At 39.3% G+C, this 20,966-nt stretch overlaps 1 protein-coding gene across 2 annotated transcripts; it reads right to left on the reverse strand.

The window, feature by feature from the left end:
* Nucleotides 1–616: 616 nt before the first annotated feature.
* ARL5A (ADP ribosylation factor like GTPase 5A) lies at nt 617–19,816 on the reverse strand. Of its 2 annotated transcripts, none has more exons than XM_037912361.2 (6): nt 19,451–19,816; nt 16,115–16,175; nt 12,791–12,938; nt 10,697–10,780; nt 7,802–7,953; nt 617–6,309 (listed from the first exon to the last, which is right to left on the reverse strand). In XM_037912361.2, exons 1-6 carry the CDS (start codon nt 19,494–19,496, stop codon nt 6,261–6,263), a joined length of 540 nt encoding a protein of 179 aa, XP_037768289.1. In that variant the 5' UTR covers nt 19,497–19,816; the 3' UTR covers nt 617–6,260. The 2 variants fall into 2 exon arrangements, with proteins under 2 accessions (XP_037768289.1, XP_043381453.1); XM_043525518.1 differs by lacking the exon at nt 19,451–19,816 and adding an exon at nt 16,832–16,851.
* Between the last annotated feature and the right edge of the window lie 1,150 nt (nt 19,817–20,966).

Below are 20,966 nucleotides of genomic sequence, written 5' to 3' on the forward strand. Positions count from 1 at the left end.
TCTCCCATTGACTGACCATAATTTAACAGGACAAAGCTAAACACTGAAGTGTAGTTGTAACCATGTTGATCCCAGGATATTAGACACACAAGCTGGACCAACTTATGTAGCTGTACATGTTTTTCAAATCACCATTAACAATTCGGTTAGAAAGTGTTCATGTAGTACTGTACTTCTTTGCCAATGCAATTCCTACAGATTTAAAATTTTGCCCTTAGTACCTAATTGTACTAAAAAGAAGAAATTGGGCTAAAAATGGAAGAAATAAATGTAGCTTAGTTTTAGGTAAAGTGTAGAGAAAGCAACAAGATAACTCCACTCTCTTAGCTCCACTGTGGAGTTAGGGGAACAATAATGCAAGTAGGTATTCCAGAAACAGCCGAGTCAAGAGGGAGTGCAGAACACATGAATGCCATATGGCCAAAACTAGTATAATTACTCTGAGGTCCAGACATGGCATACAGGAGGTATAGCAAAGTCTGCCCACCTCCAAACTGGCTGTCTTCATCATTTCAACTACTTAGGAAGCATTTGATACAAAAAGGAAAACAGAATCTTAGCTAAAGGAGACTGAATTAACTGCAATTTTTAAAAAATGAGCACAAAGCAAAAAAGGTTCATTCGTTTAAGTATATATGTATTCCCCAAACTTCCAATTTGTAACAAGGTCTGCACACATTATTTCTGTCAATTTAGACAGAATTTTGAAGACAATTTAGGTAGTAAACAACAAATACATGTTTAAACACTTTTAAAGGCATTTTAAAAGACCAAAACAAAAAACAGTCTAGAGTTTAAAATGGCTCAGATAGTTATTAGCCTATCATACACAGTGTCTTAAAATTTATTGACCATAAAACAGTTCAAGCAGTGGTTCTCCCACTTTTTCCATCTGTGAACTCCTTTGTAGGAGAATAATCCTCTCCTTCGCCTTCTCTTCCAACCGCTCTACTTCCTCAGGTAATTTGTTCAGGAAGCATTTCAACAAGAGCAACATGAACCGCTGGCTTAGAAAAATAATGTACAGTCTATTGAGTGAAACAGCCTTTTCAAGTTAATTCAGTACAAATTATATCTTCAAATTTAAAATAGCCAAGGACACTCAAAAAACCTGCGTATATGCACAAAAAGTTGTCTTATAATGTACAACCAAACCCAAGAGCCACTTAGATGGCACTGTTAAACTTTCTTCAAATAAAAAAATAGCACTTGCATGCATATAAGAACATTCTGTACATTCGATAGGTTAATAAAAATAAATCAACTGGTAAACCCCAATAAGGCAAGGACACAATTCTTTTCTAATGACTTTTGTTGCAACCATTTTTTTCAGATCTGTACATTAAATGCATTTTCTCACCTCAATAATTAGGCTATACAAGTCACCTTTGCAATACTGTATATCTCATTACAATATGCAGAGAATATCCTCAGTCTCTCATTAGTTCCTGTCTTTATGCAGTACCATACCATACTTAACTTATAACATTGAATGATGCACTAACTAAAGGCTGGATATTACATTCATTTGAATGGATTCTCTCAAAAACTGCTTTCCAGACATACAATTGGTTTTACAGTAGCAAAATTAATGCCAGGTTTTTTTATGTAGCCAATTAAAAAAATTCCACTTAAATGCTTTTATATGAAGGAACACTTGCAGGGTCTGAGTCTTCTCTTACTATAATTTCCTTGCTTTCTGGGTTTAAGTCATGTACTTAAACGTTATTGGAACCCAGTTTCCGTTCTCTGGAGCTGATCTGTTAAGAGATTAAGTTACCCTCCCTCCCACAAGATAAGCTTTACATCTACACAGTAACTGACAACTGTGGGAAACTGAAATGTTTGGAATGTATGGGTATAGAAGGTTCTGAATATTGTGTAAAAAAAAAATTAGTCATCAAGTAACTATAGGTTAAATCAGGAGGGAGGGAGGAAGGGACAACACCACTTGTGTTCACAGAGCTAGATGCACGTATATAACAAAGTTTTGGGCTTCACAGATTGTGGTAGGTGTTTATCAAATACATCCAGCAGGCATGCACAATTAGGAATATTTTTTCAGCATGCATAGGAATTTAGCTACCATGTCTCCCTGCAGTACAATGAAAATTATGAAGCTAGATGTCTGCATGTATTGCTGACCTATTCTCCAAAATTCTACATGCCAAGTCTCCTAGTAACTTTTTTAAAAGGGTTAATCTACATGCAGTTATGTATTTTTCAAGATACTACTGGCAATTAGACCATATCACAAATTATTCAATCAAGTGTATCTTTCAGTTTTCCAGGATGGATATTCACAACTCAAATGCAAACCTTTCAATACTAAGGTCATTTTGAGGTATACATGAACTTAAAAACATAAGAAACTAAAAAAAAAAAATCACATTCCCAAGCTGTGTACGAAAGACCATATACTACCCTCAGTTGGAATTGATCTCAGTGGGAGTTATATATTGAATGAAGGCAGAATAGGACTCTACAATTCAACTGGGAGTTAAGCTTATATAAAAGAAATTTGTACAAAAGGCAAGAACAATAGGGAGAAGATGGAACTCCAAACCATTACCAAAAGCAGCACAAATGAAGTTCTGTGATTTACTATTTAATTTAACTGTTCAGACTTGGAGTGGTTTTAGAGAGTTAATGAAATTAGGGAACAGCTTATATGCAAAGAGAATTTCTTCTATGTACAGAATTAAGCCTTAACATATCTGAATTAAGTTTATAATTAACATATCTCCATGCATAACAAGGAGCTACATATTAAGATGTACATCAAAGAAGGGTCTGCAGTGGGATAAAACCAACAAGCATGAACTGCATACAGATGCCTACATAGTCTGTGTAAAAAGTTCACATTACAATAATTTGGAAGAAATGCATAAATTCTCTTAAAACACCTTCAGACAGACACAGAATCTAATTACATATTACAATGATGGCCTTGGCAGAAAAGTATCTGGGTGCAAAAACTCTACTTTGTATAGTGCCTTATATCTGAGCACCTGGCAAACTTTAATGAAGCCTCACAACCTTCTCGGTGAGGAAGGTATGGTAACTGCTATCCCCATTTTACAGATACGGGAACAGAGACAAAAGAAAGATTAATGAATCACCCAGAGTCACCAGGATCAAAACCCAAATCTCCTATCCCTGGTCCTGTACTCTAAAGTACTAACCAATACTACCTGCTTATATCTTCAAGATTAGCTAGTTTTCCCCTGAAAAAAAAAATTCCACATTCTAAAAGGTGCAATGAAATATCATAAGCAAGAGATAAGTAAAATTAATTAGCGGATAAGAACGAAGAACACACACAAGATTCATATCAGTGTCATACATATCCCCTCTTGATTACCAGTTTATAAAATCAACAATTCTCCACACATACAATGCTGGTGAAGTCCCATACGTATTAAACAACACAGGTCCTGGCTATAGGAGAAAGGCAACCCCACTTTCTCTTTTCTGTTTAAATGGGATCACCATTAGTTTTAAAAGTAAGATTAAACCGAAACCACACATGTGCAACATTGAAGGTAGCAGGAAGAAGTGGATGGATTACCTAGTTTACCCTTAGTTAAGGCTCCATTGCTGCTCAAAGCCCATCAGATTGTATGTGGTTGGTTAGATTATAAATACTTTGGGCCTGGAACAATTTATTGAGTGTGAATGCTGTGCCCTGTGCATGCAATAAGATATTGACCCCTGATGGGAACCTCTTGCCACTACTTCAACACAAATAATAAATCACATGGATATTTGGCTAACGCATTGAGATAGAAATGGATAGTTTCCCTGTCACCTGGAAGAGGGAAGATAGTTCACATGCATTAGAAGGTCTCCAAACCCTGTTTGTGATATAAACGTCATGCTTTTAGAAAAATATTTATAGATTCCCTTCAGCCATGCTACTTATTAGGCAAACATTTTAAGCCATAAAAACTTGAACAGGGCAAGAACAGCAAATTCCAGGAAAATATTTTTAAAAATTGTACATGAATACTGTTTTGCATTTCATATTCCGTTAATAAGAGTGATTTTTATCTTATTAAAAAAAACTTTAAAATTTAAAAGCAACAGCGACAAAAGAATACAGCACTTCAAGCATGAAAGAAAATCTAGAAAAAAAAAAGTAGTCATGGTACTCTAAGATGATTATGAATGTAGTTAAGTCCAGCATTTTTCGTTAGAGTAGGAAAGCTAAAATTATTCATTTCTGTGTTCAAAGGATGCAAATTTTGTTTCTTGAAAATACCTCCAGATAAAACAGTCTTAAAGGAAAAACAACAATGCAAAAACATTTACACATTATGCAATACACCAGTTAGTTAATAACACTGATCTCTGTGCATGTCTTTTATGTAAATAAATGCATGTATGAATTTAAAAAATGGACATCGCAGAATCTCTATCAGCCAATTAGCAAAAGAGATTTCATGACTACATCAGAAAGTTACATTTCATACTTGGGACAACTCAGCTGTTAAATACACACTTTTGAAGTGGTCTTCATTATTGTCCCCATGAATACTATGTCAACATTTTAACCAATACAATGCAGTACACAAATAAAATAAACTAAATTAAATGGAAACTGGATGTGTTTCACAACCTCACCTTCTAAAGATGAGTTCATAACTGCCTTAAAAATTAAACCAGGTTTAAAATGGTCTTGTCCTTAAACTTTTTTTGTCTAGTTTTACATTATTACTTAAATATACACATGTACAGAATAAGACAGAAAATCTGTGATTATGATTATGCACACATTTCATGATACCAACAACATTTCACACCACCCAAGTGTTATTCTCATGAAGAACTAAAATCTTTTTCACCCATGGTTCTCAACTATTTCCATATTAGGATCCCCACACGCCTCCCATTTACCAATACAGGAAGGACAGGATAGTCATGATTCCCATAGTTCTTTGCATATCCCCTATGAATCATGACCATTCAGTTGGGGCCTCAGCACTGTGATGCTGAAGCATCATTTACATGCATCATTTAATTCTGAGTTTTCACATGGACTTCTATAGGAGCAGAATCAAGCATCAGTTACGGTAGAATAGTGTACCCTCTCTTCTCCCCCACGTCAGTCTCTTATACACAGATACAAATAGTTACTTCAGCAATTTTGGATCACCACCAGTCAGTATCCTCTTTCTCTGAAGACATATTAATACAAAATAGACTGTTCTGTAAGATTTCTGGTGAGAACATTAAAGCACACTTTTTTGGTCACTTCTTTGCATAAGGAAAACTAAGACACATTTTCCCTTTATTAATAGTGAAGATTTACCCCCAAGATAGGAATCTATCATAAATACTCAACACGATGTTGAGCATAAAACATAAAGCAGAGCAGAACACAGGCATATTTTGGAACGGTCTTATCCAACAAAGTGAGAATGCTAACTTTTTGGATTCTTTACCTTTTAGCAAAGTTTTATAGTTAGTTGCCAATACTGAGCAAAGTATAAAATCCACATTCAGACACACTATCCCTTTTTGTGATCATTCTTAATTGCAGAGTATATATATGAGAAACATAAAAACCAATAGTCTTAAGAGATTTCACTTTATAAAGAAATGGTGCACCAATTATTTGGTGAAGGTTAGAGCAGTACAGAGAACAAAGGAAAAGCAATTGTGACGTCAACAATCTCAACATTAGTACTAGTCTCAGTACACTGAGATTCAGTGTTATTCACTTTTTCTTGGAACAGATTTCAGTTAACCTATACTTGAGGTATAAATATACACAAATATGTACAGTACACATAGAGGAAAATATTTTTGTATCTGTAGCACATTTCAACAAGTTTTTAAAATACTGGAAAGTCAATACTTATGCCACTGATTTGCTTGCTAATTTACTGGAATAACGAGGCCAATATCTTCAACTAGGAAGGTTATATTGGAATATAAAATGTAAAGTTAAAAATTCTTTCCCCTCACTTCATACTCACCACACACAGTCCTGAGTGGCTTTATCTTGAGAAGAATGTCAACCACAGTTTTTAAACCTATCTTCAGAGGCAACGAATGGGGAAAACAAACTAGAACCTTCATCTTCATCTGTTTTCAAAGAGGTGGCCTTAATATGTGTGTGTGTAGAAAATAAAGTTGAAATATAAATACATCTAACCCATTATTTTTGCAGGTTACCATAGGTACAGTTAACCAAGGTATCCATAGGTACAGCACTTTTGTATGCAATGTCGGTGCAAAGAGGTCATTAAAAATCATCTGATTTTAAGTCTTGACATCATCCATTCAAGTCCTTGGCACAATCTGTAAATAAAAGAATTAAAATATGTATTTTTGCATAAAAAAACTACCTACAAATATTCTGTCATGGTAACTTTAGTCAGAACTCGGACAGCATGTGCTTGTGAAAGTCCTGCAACCTTAACAGGTTCAATCTACACAACAATAAAAGTAAAACTGTAAACAACCCCTTAACAATATGTCTAGGCTTGGGAGGATTAGATTTTTAAATTGGTAAACGTTGGCGAACGTTGATTTCACCATACATACACAAACCAATGAAAAATATTATCAACAACAATAAAAATTGACAGATATACAAAGAAAAATGCTACTTGAACTTAGAGTTTGATTTAAGGATATTTTCTTTGTATATTTTGAGATGTGCTATTGGTGATTTGTGTTTTAATGGTTATACAGCTTTAAAACTTTTTGAATCTCAGCATCAACTGCCATTAAATAAATTACTGCCTGACCCCCCGCCCACACACACACACACCATAATTCACTGCAACTGTGAACTCTTAAAAATTGATAGAAATGGAGAAGAAATCTTAAAAATAAACATTGATATTATCCCTCAAAATGATAAAGTAAAAATCAAATTCTGCCAAGCCTAAATATGTCACCACACTGACCTGATGTGACCACATCTAGGGTCAGGTCAGTCTCTGTACCCTCTGAACCATCACTGCTCTGCTGACTTCCAAGAGTATCAGTTAGGTTGTGGTTTATATGATGTTAACATCTGTTAACAAGAAACTAGATTACTGAGCCAACTTAAATTCTATCTGAGCTAGACGAGCTCTACAACCTAGAGGAGAAAGGCTCTACATTTCATTACCATTCAGGATACCACTAAAATTCTCCCAAATAATCTCGAATATGAGTGAACTCAATTGACAGTGTCAGATATGAAATGCTCTTTTTGAATTTTATTTTAAAATAAATTACTAGTGTCACTTTGGAGACGTGGCATTAAAATGTGTCTTCAAGTCACCTTGGTCTCTCTCCATTTTATTTTGCTTACTTCAGTGACAAATACCAGAAAAATAGATAAAAGGTTTCTTAACTCCCTGGTTCACATAAGCAAGCATGTGTTCTCTGTAACAGACATATCTGCTTTTCATTGTAACTGGCCACATAACTGCCACGGCTGTGTGCTTTAACAAAGACTAGTGAGGTGAGTTTCACCTTTTAAAAAGCAAAAAAACCCATACACGTAATGAATAGTATCTCTTCAGAGTACACAACAGTCATTTCCCAGTGCTACTAGATCTCTGGGGCAGGTCTTTATTTTTCTTGAATGTGCTATATGTTGCTGAATTTAATGCAGGGCCCTAAGAAGAATTCATATTTAAAAGGATATCATTTTCAATGATTTTCAATGTTGCCTTGAGATTCCGGTCCCAGAATGCAGAGGTGTGCTAGGGGATGTATGTCAAATAACAGCCTATGTATACCACGATACAGGTACCAAAATTATTCAGAAAGTATTCCCAAGAAGAACTCTTACCCCTCGCCAGTTAGAGCACAGCATGCTTGGATATGCCACTGGTGATCTTTAACTGAAGTTAGTTTCAGAAACTGGGATATTTCTGCTATCGTCATGCACTCTTTAACATCTTGTTTGTTAGCAAAAATAAGCAAACCTGCTTTCTTTAAGTCCTACAGAGGAAAAGACAGAAAAATGTTTAGAGGCTTAATTATTTTTCTATTATGATTTCAGAGATTTTCAGAGTCAAATTAGGTTTCTGATTTGGAAGTGTCTTTATGATCTTGAAAACATTTGTGCATGCATTTTTCACTTAAGTGCCAACACACATTCTGCTTTTAGAATTCTGAAAGGTTTCAAAGTCCAGAATGAAAACATATTGCCAGTGTTTCTAAGTATAACTGAAATTTACAAAGTCTGAGAGTAACTGCTAGTCTAACAGTTTCTGACTGGCAGTGGAAACATCTGTCATTTTGTTTACAGAGTTTTTTCCACCTTTAAAATCTGTTATGGATCCACAGTGGATCAATAGTTCATTCCAGGGCCCGTGGACAAGGTGCATTATGACTGGCATCTGTAAATTATTACCCTAAGTGCCAATCATTATTTTCCTACCAAAGTTCAACAAAATGACTCTAATGAAACAAATGCAAGTCTCTTAAATACCCAGTGTCATACAATTGATATACTAACTACAATATTAACTACAACATCCTCCTTGTAAAAGCGTTTCTCATTTATATTGGAGATCTTCCCTTCCCTCCAACATGAGTATTTTCTGACCTAAAACGAAAAGGCTGGTTTGCAAGAGGCATCTGAATCATTTGTGGTATTTTCACTCAGAAATACTATATTGGTCTCATTCATCTCCCTTATCAAAGCTTTCTTCTGTGGTTTCACTAGAGAGAGAGATATATACTGTGTTCTCGTTTAGTAAATTATCACATATGAATTATTTAATTATCTTTCTAGGGCTTCAATATTTCCCCACAGCCTTGTAAGCTGTTTTAATGTTTTCTGGTCAATTTTATTTTTTTAACTCCATTTTAATACTCAAAATATTCCCAACATTTCTAGAAAGAATCAGATGTTCTCAATTTTTTTTGTTTCAGTTCACAGAAGACCTCTACAGGTTTAAGTATCAGCTTGCTTTTGGTTATATTTTGTTAAGTAAAACTACAAGACTAAGAGCTATTTGTTGCACAGAAAGAAGCTTCAGTTATTCAACAAGGAAAACAATTCTGACCCCATTCAAAAAGAGGTGGGAGGGAATGAGGAAGGAACAGAGTAATGGAAACCTTTTCCTGTTTCTCTACCCTCACCTCCTTGCAGCAGCCAAGAGCCTGTGGAGTGACAGAACAGCCAGAACACTGATCTCTGCTAGCGAGATATATATAAAAGATGGAACCCCTAATCAAGGTCTGGAGACAGCACCCTAGTACTTCCTAGCAGCCATGGATGGGTTCATATAAGTGCTGCTCTTGGACTTTGGGCTACCCTCCAACCTGCTCTTCATCTACCTCCAGACAGCAGGTTTAGTCATCCAACTAACAGTTATGTGCTTTCCAAGTCAGGCATTCAGAATTCTGTCAGACACTACAGACAGATCACTTTCTTGAATTTACTTTACTGTATAGAAGAGCACCACTAATTTAAGATCACAACATTGTGCAGTTCTCAAAAAGAGTTATGTTTTCTTATCAAGATCTTTTCCAGTCAAACCTATACATATCTCAGAAATTAAAACCTTCTGTTCCAGCTTGCTCCTGGGACAATTCCTCAAATGTAGTTAAAGGTCTAGATAAGCCATCCTGTATCCAGATTTCACAATAAAATGTTTGACTTATAAAAACTGAAAACACAGGATCTTTATACTATTTACATTATTACATATTTCTTGGTAGGATTTCAAGTCAGGACCCACGAACAGCTGTCTCAATCTGAGTAATCTCAGCTCTTACCCACAACGAATAATCACTTATATTTCCTAGGGATAAAGTCTTGATTATTAAAGAAAGTAGCTAAGGGAAAGGGCGTTGGTGTCAGGAATTTAAGACGTTGGTCCAAAGCAGGATTTGAACAAAGAAATTGATCTGGAAGAGTGGGTCTCTATATGGAAAAGAGGATATAAATCTTCGTTTTGTGTAGTTAAAAGAAAACTGTTATACAATATGGATGGATCTTAACTGGAGTCAGATGCCATCATATCTTTGTTAGTAGGGAGGTGCTCTGTTAGAGGGGTTGCAGGAAAAGGGGAACATACTTGCACATGTGGTGGTTGTGTCCAAGAATTAAGACAGTTTTGGGAGGACATTACAGAGATTCATCTATGCAAAATATCAGCTTCCTAGAGAACCTTAATGCTCTGGCAGAGGATACACATTTCAAACAGAATGACAAATTAACTTCTTTGTTATTGTTAGCAGGAAGAATTAATATTGCACATTATTGGAAAAATATGACTTCTCCTATGAAATTGTGGTACAGTAAAATATGGACTGTCCTTGTAAAGGAAAAAACTCTCTTAACAAGTATGTACACAAGAGAATGGCTAAAAAGAGGATAGGTATTTTGAAATCTCAGCACCCTTTTTAGCATATTCAGAAGAGGAGGGCTTCCCAACCAGCATGCCACAAACTTTAGCCAGATTTTTTGAATATTAACCTTATCCTGAAAAAGCAATGTATGATGTGGCATGTTAATGTTTCATTGTAACTTTGCCTTAATAAAAAGTTTTTTTTTAAAGTTATGTTGTAGTAGGGAAACGAGAGAGAAAAGAGAAGAGTCAGACTCATTTTTTGTAAATATATTTACAAATAACCAAGCGTGTAAGGTAAATAATACATTCACATGCTATTTATTTGTGAGAAAGAGTTGTAAATGTTCACCAAAAATATAAAAAAAACCACTACTCACCTCATGTGCTAACATTTTATAAAGTTCTTCTTTAGTTACAGAAATTCGCTCTCTGTCTGTGCTGTCCACAACAACGATGACAAACTTTAAAGGGTAAAAAAGGATCAGTAAACAAATATATAGTGTGCATACTCTTAAATCATGTTTAATAGACGTGCACCCTGGGTCATAAGCAAAGTGTAAACTTCCTCCCTCATACGTAGGGCCCTACCAAATTCACGGCCATGAAAAACATCATGGACCATGAAATCTGGTCTTTTGTGTGCTTTTACCCAATACTATAGAGATTTCTGGGGGGAGACCAGAGTTCCTCGAATTGGCGGTCCTGACCCAAAGGGGAGTTGCAAGAGGTCAAGGTTACTTTAGGGAGGTTTCAGTATTGCCACCCTTACTTATACACTGCCTTCAGAGCTGGGTGGCTGGAGAGCAGCAGCTGGTGGCCGGGTGTCCAGCTCTGAAAGCGGAGCCCTGCCAGCAGCAGCACAGAAGAAAGGGTAGCAATACCATACCATGCCATCCTTACTTCTGCGCTGCTGCCTTCAGACTTGGGCGTCCGGAGAGTGACGGCTGCTGACAAAGGGCCCATCCATACCATGCCATCCTTACTTCTATGCTGCTGCTGGCTCCTCATGGTGAGCAGCCTCCGCTGTTCAGGTGCCCAGCTCTGAAGGCAGCGCTGCCATCTGCAACAGCGCAGAAGTAAGGGTAGCAATACCACAACCCCCATACAATAACCTTGCAAACCCCTCACAATTCCTTTTTCGGTCAGGACCCCTACCAATTACAACACTGTGAAATTTCAGATTTAAACAGCTGAAATCATGAAATTTGCTATTTTTAAAATCCTAGAACTGTGAAATTGACCAAAATGGACTGTGAATTTGGTAGGGCCCTATTCATATGCATATTATAGTTCTGCTCAGAAATCAATGGTTTGTTGATAATTCTAGTACTAAAATATTTGTAATTTCTGTTTAAGTTGGTAGACAAATAAATTTGGCATGCAAAATTCCTGATTATTTTATTTAAGTCCTCTTTTAAGTTGCTTATTTCTACAATTCAGGAAGCCTGCTCTGTTATCATGACTTTGGATTTCACTTTTACCCATTTTAACTGAACAATTGTTTCTTAAGTTTCTGCAAGCATTTAGGGTGAAATACTGGCCCCACTGACTTCACTGAGGTCAAGATTTCATCCTTAATCAACTACAATTTTAGGGGTAGATTTTCAGTGGTACAGAGGCACCCAATTCCCATTGACTGGAATATGATATACTCTTACAAAAAGAGCAACACACTAACTCACAGAATTCCTTCCCCTACCTGCCCTGCTATTTTGCAATGAAATGACTAGCAATTATTTTAAAGGGGAAAGTGGGTAGCCAGTGCTAGGGTAACACACATACGCTCCCCAACCCCCATGTCAAGTAAAAGCATGCAGTTGGAAGACAGGAAATCTAGAGTTACACGCACATCTGAGTCTTTTGAGAATGGCCAAACAGCTACAGTGTTTATGATGATGAAATCATTTTTCAGAAGGTAAAGTTTCTTCATTATTTAATATAGGTGCAGAGTATAGAACATTTAGCACTGAAGGAAAGCATCTTGATAATACAGCAAAGGTTCCAATTTAACTACATAGAGTTGCTGATATCACCATTGAAGTACTTTTCTTAAAGATACATGAATATTGGTGATGTATTTTGAAAGAGTTCAGTGTGGGTTTTGTGCCTTATTAAGGTTGTCTGTGAAAAGCGTAAGGGGAATTTTCACATGATTATTCTCATTTTTAAAAAGGGTACCTTACTTGGAAAAGTTCTTACTTGTTTTGATGGTTACTTTCTGGTTCTTTTACATTATACTGTTTTGTTATGTAGCTTACGTGATATATAGGTGTGAACTGAAACAGCATGCTAAGGAGAGAACATACAAATTGAAATACAAGCATCCAGAATGTCTATGAAGTGCTACAGTAATATCTGAAATGGAGTAAGATATAAACTTTAGTTAACCAAACTCTCTCTTGGATTATTCATTAAGATGTTATTTTAATTCCTTATAAGAACATATCTTCCAACAGGGAATAAACTCTTACCTCTGTGTTTGTATAATAAGTATTCCATGAAGATCGAAGAGACTCTTGCCCTCCAATATCCCACATTAGAAAACGTGTGTTATTAACCACTATCTCTTCTACATTGCTGCCTATCGTAGGAGAGGTATGCACCACTTCATTCATAGAACTACAAAAGGAAAAGAATGAATGATCAAAAACTGCATACGCAATGTTGACAAAAGTCAACTGTATTTGGAGATGCACTATTACACATACTAGACCACAAAATTGGCCCATTTTTAAAAACTAAAATGGACAGTTGTCTCAGATTGGAAGGCTCATCTGCAGAATGGTGGTAGGCATTCCTTGACACAACAGAAAGGTGAAGAAAAGAAAGAGCAGATGAATGATTTACTCTTGTTCACTCAGTGAACAAACTATAAAACTGAGGGCTTGTCTACATTACCCGTTGGACTGGCGGGCAGCAATCAATCCAGCGGGGGTCAATTTATCGTGTCAAGTATAGACGAGATAAATCGACCGCTGAGCGCTCTCTCGTCGACTCCGGTACTCTACCAGAATGATAAGCGCAAGCAGAGTCAACGGGGAGAGCGTCAGCTGTCAACTTACCGCAGTGAAGACACCGCGGTAAGTAGATCTAAGTACATCGACTTCAGCTACGCTATTCACATAGCTGAAGTTGCGTATCTTAGATTGACCCCGCGCGGTAGTGCAGACAAGCCCTGAGAGAGCACTTCTTTTTGACTCTGTTTTAAGGGCTTTTACTGCTTAAGGGTGGGTAGAAAAAAGTCAAATTTCCCCCCTCCCCCAATGAAACTTGGCACAATGTAGCTCAGTCTGGGAGAGAATGATTATTCTTCTCCAACTCTGAAATAAAAGGAATGTTGCTAAACCACTTGATTTATAAGATTGATGAAAAATAATAATAAATAATAAAAAACCAAGACAACCCCATCCCAATACACTATATCAGTTCTCCTCTTCCATTTGCCTAAACCTGCCACCATAAGCCAAAAACCACTTACCGTATATACTCTACCATAAGCCGGATCGTTTATAAGCCAACCCCCACAAGATGGAGGAGTAAAAATGGAAATTTTTTATGACCCATTCATAAGCTGACCCTATAATTCAGGGGTCAGCAAATTTTGGCTCCTGGGCCATCAGGATAAGCCACTGGTGGGCCAAGATGGTTTGTTTAATTCGAGCGTCCGCAGGCATAGATGTAAACTTAAGTAAACAAAGTGTCCCAGCACGCCACCTGCTTACCCTGACTGGCCGGGACAGCAGCTGGTGGGGAACATTTTTTGGGGGGGGGGGGCGGGGGGGGAGAGTCAGGGGCATAACCCCTATGACCACCCCCCATATGACCCCACACCTAGCCCGGGACCCCCCCCCCCCCCTCCCCATCCCATCCCTTCCCACCATAGCTGGGGAGGACGTCTCTGGCCTGGTTGGAGCTGCTCCGGCAGGCAAGACTGGACAGCGCGGCCGCAGCATGTTCCAGCAGGCTCAGCCGGGTGGCACGGCCATAGCGTGCTCCAGCAGGTTGGGCAGCGCGGCCACAGCCTGCTCTGGGGGGCGGGGCCGAGCAGCACAGCTGCAGCCTGCTTCGGAGGCTGGGGAAGAGCAGCATGGCCAGAAGCGGAGAGACTCTGGCTCTGCTGGCTGTGCTGCCTCTCCTTGCTCCCTCTGTTGAGGGGAGGGGCTGTGTCCCACTTCTGCCGCTCTATACCCGTTCATAAGCGGACCCCCTTCTCTGATGCTTCCCTTTTTTAATAAAAAAATTCGGCTTATGAACGAGTATATATGGTAAGTTAAAGAAAATGTATGAGAAATGATTTTTAATGGAGATCAACTGCTTTGTCTTTTGAGGAAAAACCAAGATATTTTAAAATGTTGTTTTGCCAAGACAACCAAAGTAACACATTAGAAGTAGTATTCATGAGTATCTAAAAACAGGGATTCAAAGTAATTGAAATGTATTGCAGTACTGCCCACACAAAAACATTTTCAAGAAAAATGAAGCATTTTCAAGAACTTGCTTATGATTGCTATTGCCATAAACTGACCAGTGCACTTGACAAAAATTAAAAGACTGTCTAAAGTTTTCCAATTTCTTCTAACTCTTTGGTTGCACGGAGAGAGATTTGAGTCTTGAAACACTGTTAGAACATTATTTGAACAGAATCCAGCAGGAGTGGAGAGGGGCAGGGATAGTCTAGTATTCTGGGAAAGAATCCCCACTGCCCAGTGGTATATGAGCATGTAGTAAGTAATTTAATCATAACATACATTTGTAAGGAAGATGAAATAAGGACAGGGTCAGAATAGAAGGATTAGAAGTAGACAGAGCAACAGATAGAAGGGAATAATGAAAATGACAGAGCAAGACACCTTTGCTTGAATTTCATATTTAAAAAAGAACATACTCAAGTCATATATTTAATTAATTTATTTATTTAGAATCTCTTTACTTGTGTTCCTAATTACAAACATTTTTAGAATTAGGGAAATTGATTTTACTTTTCATAACGTATGGGGTTTTTTGCATTTTTTCAGCCTGAACAATGATAATAACTGAGTCAGTTTCATTTTCTGGCTTTTATTGTGCTAATGTATGCTTAGGTTGCAAATACTGCATGGGCTTTGAGTTTCAAACAAAACAACATTAAAAGTTATAAATACATCTATTTTGAACAAAATCCAAAACATAAGCTTATGGTGTAACCTAGACGACAATAGCCCTTTAAACACTCCATGAACAGTTCTTGGGATTGAGTCAGAAGAGTTTTCAAAATACTGAAGTGCTTACTGTGAAAAGATACACATCTCCCTATTAAAAAAAACCTGTAACATGAAGATTAGAGGTGGTTTTGTCAACCAATTCAACACAAACAGCTTTTACTACAATGGATCTTACCCCAGGACCCCATTCCTGGCTGGCTTTTAGGCACTAGATAGTAACAACACTTCCACAAAATGTATGAATCTCAGTAACTTTGCGCATACTGGTAGTCCCCCCGACATCATAATGTATACGTATTATAAATGCCATTAAGATCCTGAATTCTCACCAGCAAATAGCCATAGCTTGTTATGGTGCATTGATATTTATGACACAGTTCGTTAAATATAAGTAGCTCCAAACCCTGCTGATGGGCCAGAATCAGATGCTTTCTAACCAGTCAGACTACAGGATTTCCCTTTTATGTATGAAACGATCACCACCTATGCTCAGTGTGCTGCTCTTAAATGGGGGTTAATGAAAAATCAGAGGAAGCTACAGAGTGGATTTTTCAAAAATACATTTTTGCCAGCAAATTCATACTATGTACTTACAACTGGTAAAGGATGGTTGTTTTTCCTGCATTATCCAGACCAACAATGATTACTTTGTGCTCTGAAATAAAAATTGTATTGGTAAGTCACAGTTACCACTGTAGCTAATAACACTTTAGTGCTTTTCAGCAAACAGTTCACATTGGTGCTTGTTTTAAATTTAAAAAAAAAAAAAAAAAAGCATCAAAGCAAGTTGTATACACAGATAGTTCATGTATAGCACACAGCACAATTGGGCCTTGACCATTTTTTCAGCACCTCTTATAAGTAAATTCATTTTGAAACCAAATGCCAACCTCAACCAAGTATTTGTATTCATTCAGCATCTCTTATTTCCTATTTACCATAATGTAAATTGAAGAAGTGGTACTGTTGGTAGCTACTCATCATGGGCTAAAATACATAACTTTACTCAGTTTTATTGACTTCAAAGAGAATGCACATGTGAGTAAGGGCTCATCAATGTAAGCAAGGGTATTCTTTTGCCCAAGTGGTCTTCAGACATGCTAAAAATCAAGCCACTGAAGTATACCCAAACCTCAACCACAGCAGTAATTCCTCCCATTACAGCTGCATTTGTTCTATTACAGGGGATCACATAAGTGCTTTTTTGTTTTTAATCAATATTGTGTGGTTCTGTTTTATAGCTCAGAGGGTATAAATTGAAGTTTGAATAACTTGGCATAACTGCACAATATTGTAAAAATGGCAGATTACCTGACCCCCTGTAAGTAGGCACTTCTGTTTCAGGTGTGATGTCGCCAGCATACTGGATGCTAGGAAATCACTTGGAGCAGAAGACCTGCAGTGGAGCTGGATATTGCAAGACTTTAAAGACAAAAAAGTGGGGTTTAAAAGTTTTTGTGCTGAATGGAAAATGCTCTGACTATGGGAGCCATTCAGCATGGTGTATAAAGTTGTATAAATTCATTTGAAAAGCAACTTTAAAGGAGCTTACAAATTCTACCTACAGAAAAGTTAACATGCATTTTATGTGATATTAGAGATCTTTCAGAAGAAAGTGGCATTAGGAACAAAATATATTGTCTCTAAAATAAGCAGTTTTCATGACAGCTATTAAGACTTACTGACTGTCACTAATAAAACATACATTAAGCAACAAGACCCGATAGAGCATATTCAGCAGTATGGTATGATTCTATGTATGTTATTGCAATTAAAATATTGATGTTAAAAATAAGTTTTATAAATTATTTGGGGATGAGCAAAATATTTATGGGATACCCTTCTAGCTGCTATTTCCCTCCACCCAATGCTGCTCAGAATCCCAGTTACATCTTAATCATGGCTACAGGTGTCACTAATGCTTCCTACATAGTCCAGCTAGCTTTTTTTTTTTTTAAACACAAATTGAAAGACAAATTGCAAATAGCTTAATACTGTATATAAGGTTAAAAAATAAAACAAGCTATGAAAAAGGCTGCTAATTAACAGAAAACTACTGTGGAACACAAGGTATTCAGATATTCTACTTGTTACATCTAGTTAAAAAAATGAGACAATGCAAAAAAAATTACATAGGAAACCCCTTCATTACTACCTGATAAGGCAAAATTCAACTACCATCAAATTACACACTTTTCAACTCGGGGGGGGGGGGGGGGGGGGGGAGGGGAGGGAAACCTACTTTTCTTTGCAGAGTTTGTATCTATTATGGTTACAAGTAGCCTAAGATTATTTTAACTACAAGTAGTACATTTTTAGAGCAACTTATTCACTTTTTGCATTTGACAGCAGTTTGCTTAGTCAGTTTTATTTTTTCCCTTGTGCAGGTTAGTCACTTCCTTTTCTCCTGAAACCCCCCACCACCACCATAAATACAGCAGAGAAGCAGAAAAACTCGTAAACACGTTAACTAAAAGTTTTCCAAAGTATTTTGCAGTGTGCCTTATTGTGACCACAGAATGCATATCTGAGCAGTGTACTGTGGTAAGTGCTACCATGTCTCATAAAAAAAATTTATCAAACTAGGATGTGTGTTATGCTCACTACTTATTTATTACCTGACCCAGGGTAAAAACTGTGATTTGGACCCTTTTCATAATTCCTGAAACATCTTCATGTCTGTAGCACTTTCATGAAGCAGTATGTCATATCTGTCATTAAAGGAGTGCTGTTTTGAGTACGGTATGTTTTCTCCATCTTTACTTCTCTGCCTAATTTCTACAAATCACTTCTATACCTTTATTCTTTTCTGCCAACTCTTGTCTCTGGCTTTAAACACATTAGTAAGGGACAGGTATTAAGTAATGTTCAGCAAATAAAAAGTAATATGTGGAGTTCATTTATAAAGATTACTAGCGAACTTTTCTGTTAAAACTCAAGAGCAATTGGACTAGTTGTTACATGGACTAGAAAAAAAGAGAATATTGTATAACAGTAACATGGCAGGAGTAAGATTCAGAGTAACAGCCGTGTTAGTCTGTATTCGCAAAAAGAAAAGAAGTACTTGTGGCATCCGATGAAGTGAGATGTAGCTCACGAAAGCTTATGCTCAAATAAATTGGTTAGTCTCTAAGGTGCCACAAGTCCTCCTTTTCTTATGGCAGGAGTAGTCACATTTGTCTTGAAGCTAATCTACTGAGGGAAGGAAACGTTATGTGGCACCATAAGAAGTTGTATTTGGTTCATACTTAAATAATTCATCTCTTGGCCTTCAAGTACTCTGTGATCTTCACAGAGCATTTTTTCCAACACATAAAAACCAAACTAGGTTTTGTAGACTCATTAAGGCAAAAGTCTATAGAGATGCAGAGAAACAAGTTTACTTATACAAACAGAGCATGCTTGATACAAAGGAAGTTAACGATACAGCTTATTTCTTGAACCTGTGCTTGCCCCTTGGGAAAAACAACAACAATCGAATCTAATCTGAGCAGAAGAGGAACGTGGTGTATTTTAGCCAAAAACGGAGCGACCCAGTGCTGCTTTCGGACACTTTTCGCTCCAGCTGCAGTATGAGGAGTGACCCCCTCGGCTCCTCACAAACGCTTCTGAGTCACAGCGGAGACACGAGAGCGCCTGCTGCTCGCTCTTGAGCCCTGCACGCCTCAGCACTTCGACAGGGAACCTGGCCTCGGGTCTGCCCGGCTCCCCCCGCCCGGCCTGCCCCGCTCCCACCGCGGGCGGTGTACTGATGAGGCCGCAGGCGCGCTGGGTTCCACGGAGCACCTGCCCCGGCTTCGGACGGCGAGCGTGACACGTAAACAGAGCGCGGAGCCGGCACAGCCACAGCGGAGCCCCGGGACGCCTCGACCGGGCCCCGCCCCCCCCCAGGGCCCGGAGAGCTCCCCGCCCCCCAGCCGAGCCCCTCACCCTGGTGGTTGAACAGCCTCCAGATCCTGGTGAAGAGGATGCCCATCCTCGGGCGGACCCGGCCCCGCGGCAGCTCCCGTCTCCTCTGGGCTCCGCGGCGGCTCTCCCTGCTGGGCCCAGGGCGGCTCAGTCCCGGCCCCTGTCCCGCGCTACCCGACGAGGTGGCAGGCTGAGGCCGCGCCGGGCCCGCTGGGGCTGCGCACTCCTGGCCGTGCAGCCCCCGCTCACGGACATCGCCGCTAGCCCGGCTCCCGTTTCCGATCCGACTTCCCGACCACGGCTTCGAGGGGGGAAATAAAATGCGGCGAGTAGCTCCTCCCGGCCACCGTCCACCCGAAGGACCGAGCGAACGAGAGGGGGGCGTGGCGCTATGGGAGCGGATCATTTGCATACCACGGCCCGCCCCCTAGTAGGCGAGTTCTGCGAATGGGAAGAGGCGCTCTCGTGACTCATCTTACCCTTGTGGCCCTAGACCACCGAACGAGCCGTCGCGCGCGCTCCGCCTGCAGCCCGTGCCGCCTCGCTGGAGGCTGGGCCCTTGCATGCGGGGCCGAGCCAGGGCAATGGGCGTGTGGCCTCCGCCAGCCAAAGGGCCGCAGAGGGCCTGCCCCTTACAGCACCCACAGCTCCCTGCCCATTCAGCCGCGCCACTGGGGCCGCCGTCCCCCATGCTTAGCGTCGACCCTGCCAGCGCTCGGGGCCGCCCTCGGGCAACCGCCATAACTGCCCCCTTCCAACCTCTGTAACTGCCCCTCGGCCACTGCCAACCGCCACGACTGCCCCTCCTCCCCCCTGCCAACCACTGCTGCACTTGCCCATTGCTCCCTGCGAGCCCTCGGTGCCTCCCCCAGACCACTGCCATGGCTGCCCCTCACTCACCCCCTGCTAGCGGCTGCTGTGTCCATGCCTAGTTCCCTGGCAATCACCATCATAACCACCTCTCACAACTGGCCTGCTGTGACTGCCTAGGGTGACCAGACAGCCAGTGTGAAAAATTGGGATGGAGGTGGGGCGTAATAGGAGCCTATTTCAGAAAAATACCCAAAAATTGGGACTGTCCCTATAAAATCAGGACATCTGGTCACCCTATGACTGCCCCTTACTCCTTGCCAAACCACTGCCATGAGTGCCCAAAATCACCAGTGCTACGCTGCAAAAAACACCACGTGTGACTGTGGACAAGAGAGTGGCTGTGTTGCCAACTCTTGATTTAATCAAGTCTCACAGGGTTGGGATGTTTTTCTTAAAGCCCGACTTCCTGGAGCCAGGTGATTATATGAGAATCTCAGTTTTTATTTAAAAGAAAATAAGTTTCCTAGCCCTCATGGTTGTGGAAAGAATCTTGAAAATATGAATCCTAAGGGCTCAAAAAACAGAAGGCATATAAAAAGAATGCCAAATGTATTATCTTTAAAATCTCATGATTTTTAAGCCAATCTGAAGATATTTAGGGCCTGACTAATGATTTTTAGATGTGTAGGGTTGTAAGTACTAGCTCTGTTTCTTGCTCTGAGTT

Source organism: Chelonia mydas, chromosome 11 (genome assembly GCF_015237465.2).
Source record: "Chelonia mydas isolate rCheMyd1 chromosome 11, rCheMyd1.pri.v2, whole genome shotgun sequence".
Lineage (NCBI taxonomy): Eukaryota > Metazoa > Chordata > Testudines > Cheloniidae > Chelonia > Chelonia mydas.

Coding starts and splice junctions, on each gene's coding strand:
- ARL5A (XM_037912361.2), bottom strand. CDS start 19,496: ATGGGCATCCTCTTCACCAGGATCTGGAGGCTGTTCAACCACCAGG. Junction 12,939..16,114: donor ACAACCATCCTTTACCAGTT/GTAAGTACATAG, acceptor TTCCTTTTGTAG/TTCTATGAATGAAGTGGTGC. Junction 7,954..10,696: donor ATAAAATGTTAGCACATGAG/GTGAGTAGTGGT, acceptor TTTCCTCTGTAG/GACTTAAAGAAAGCAGGTTT.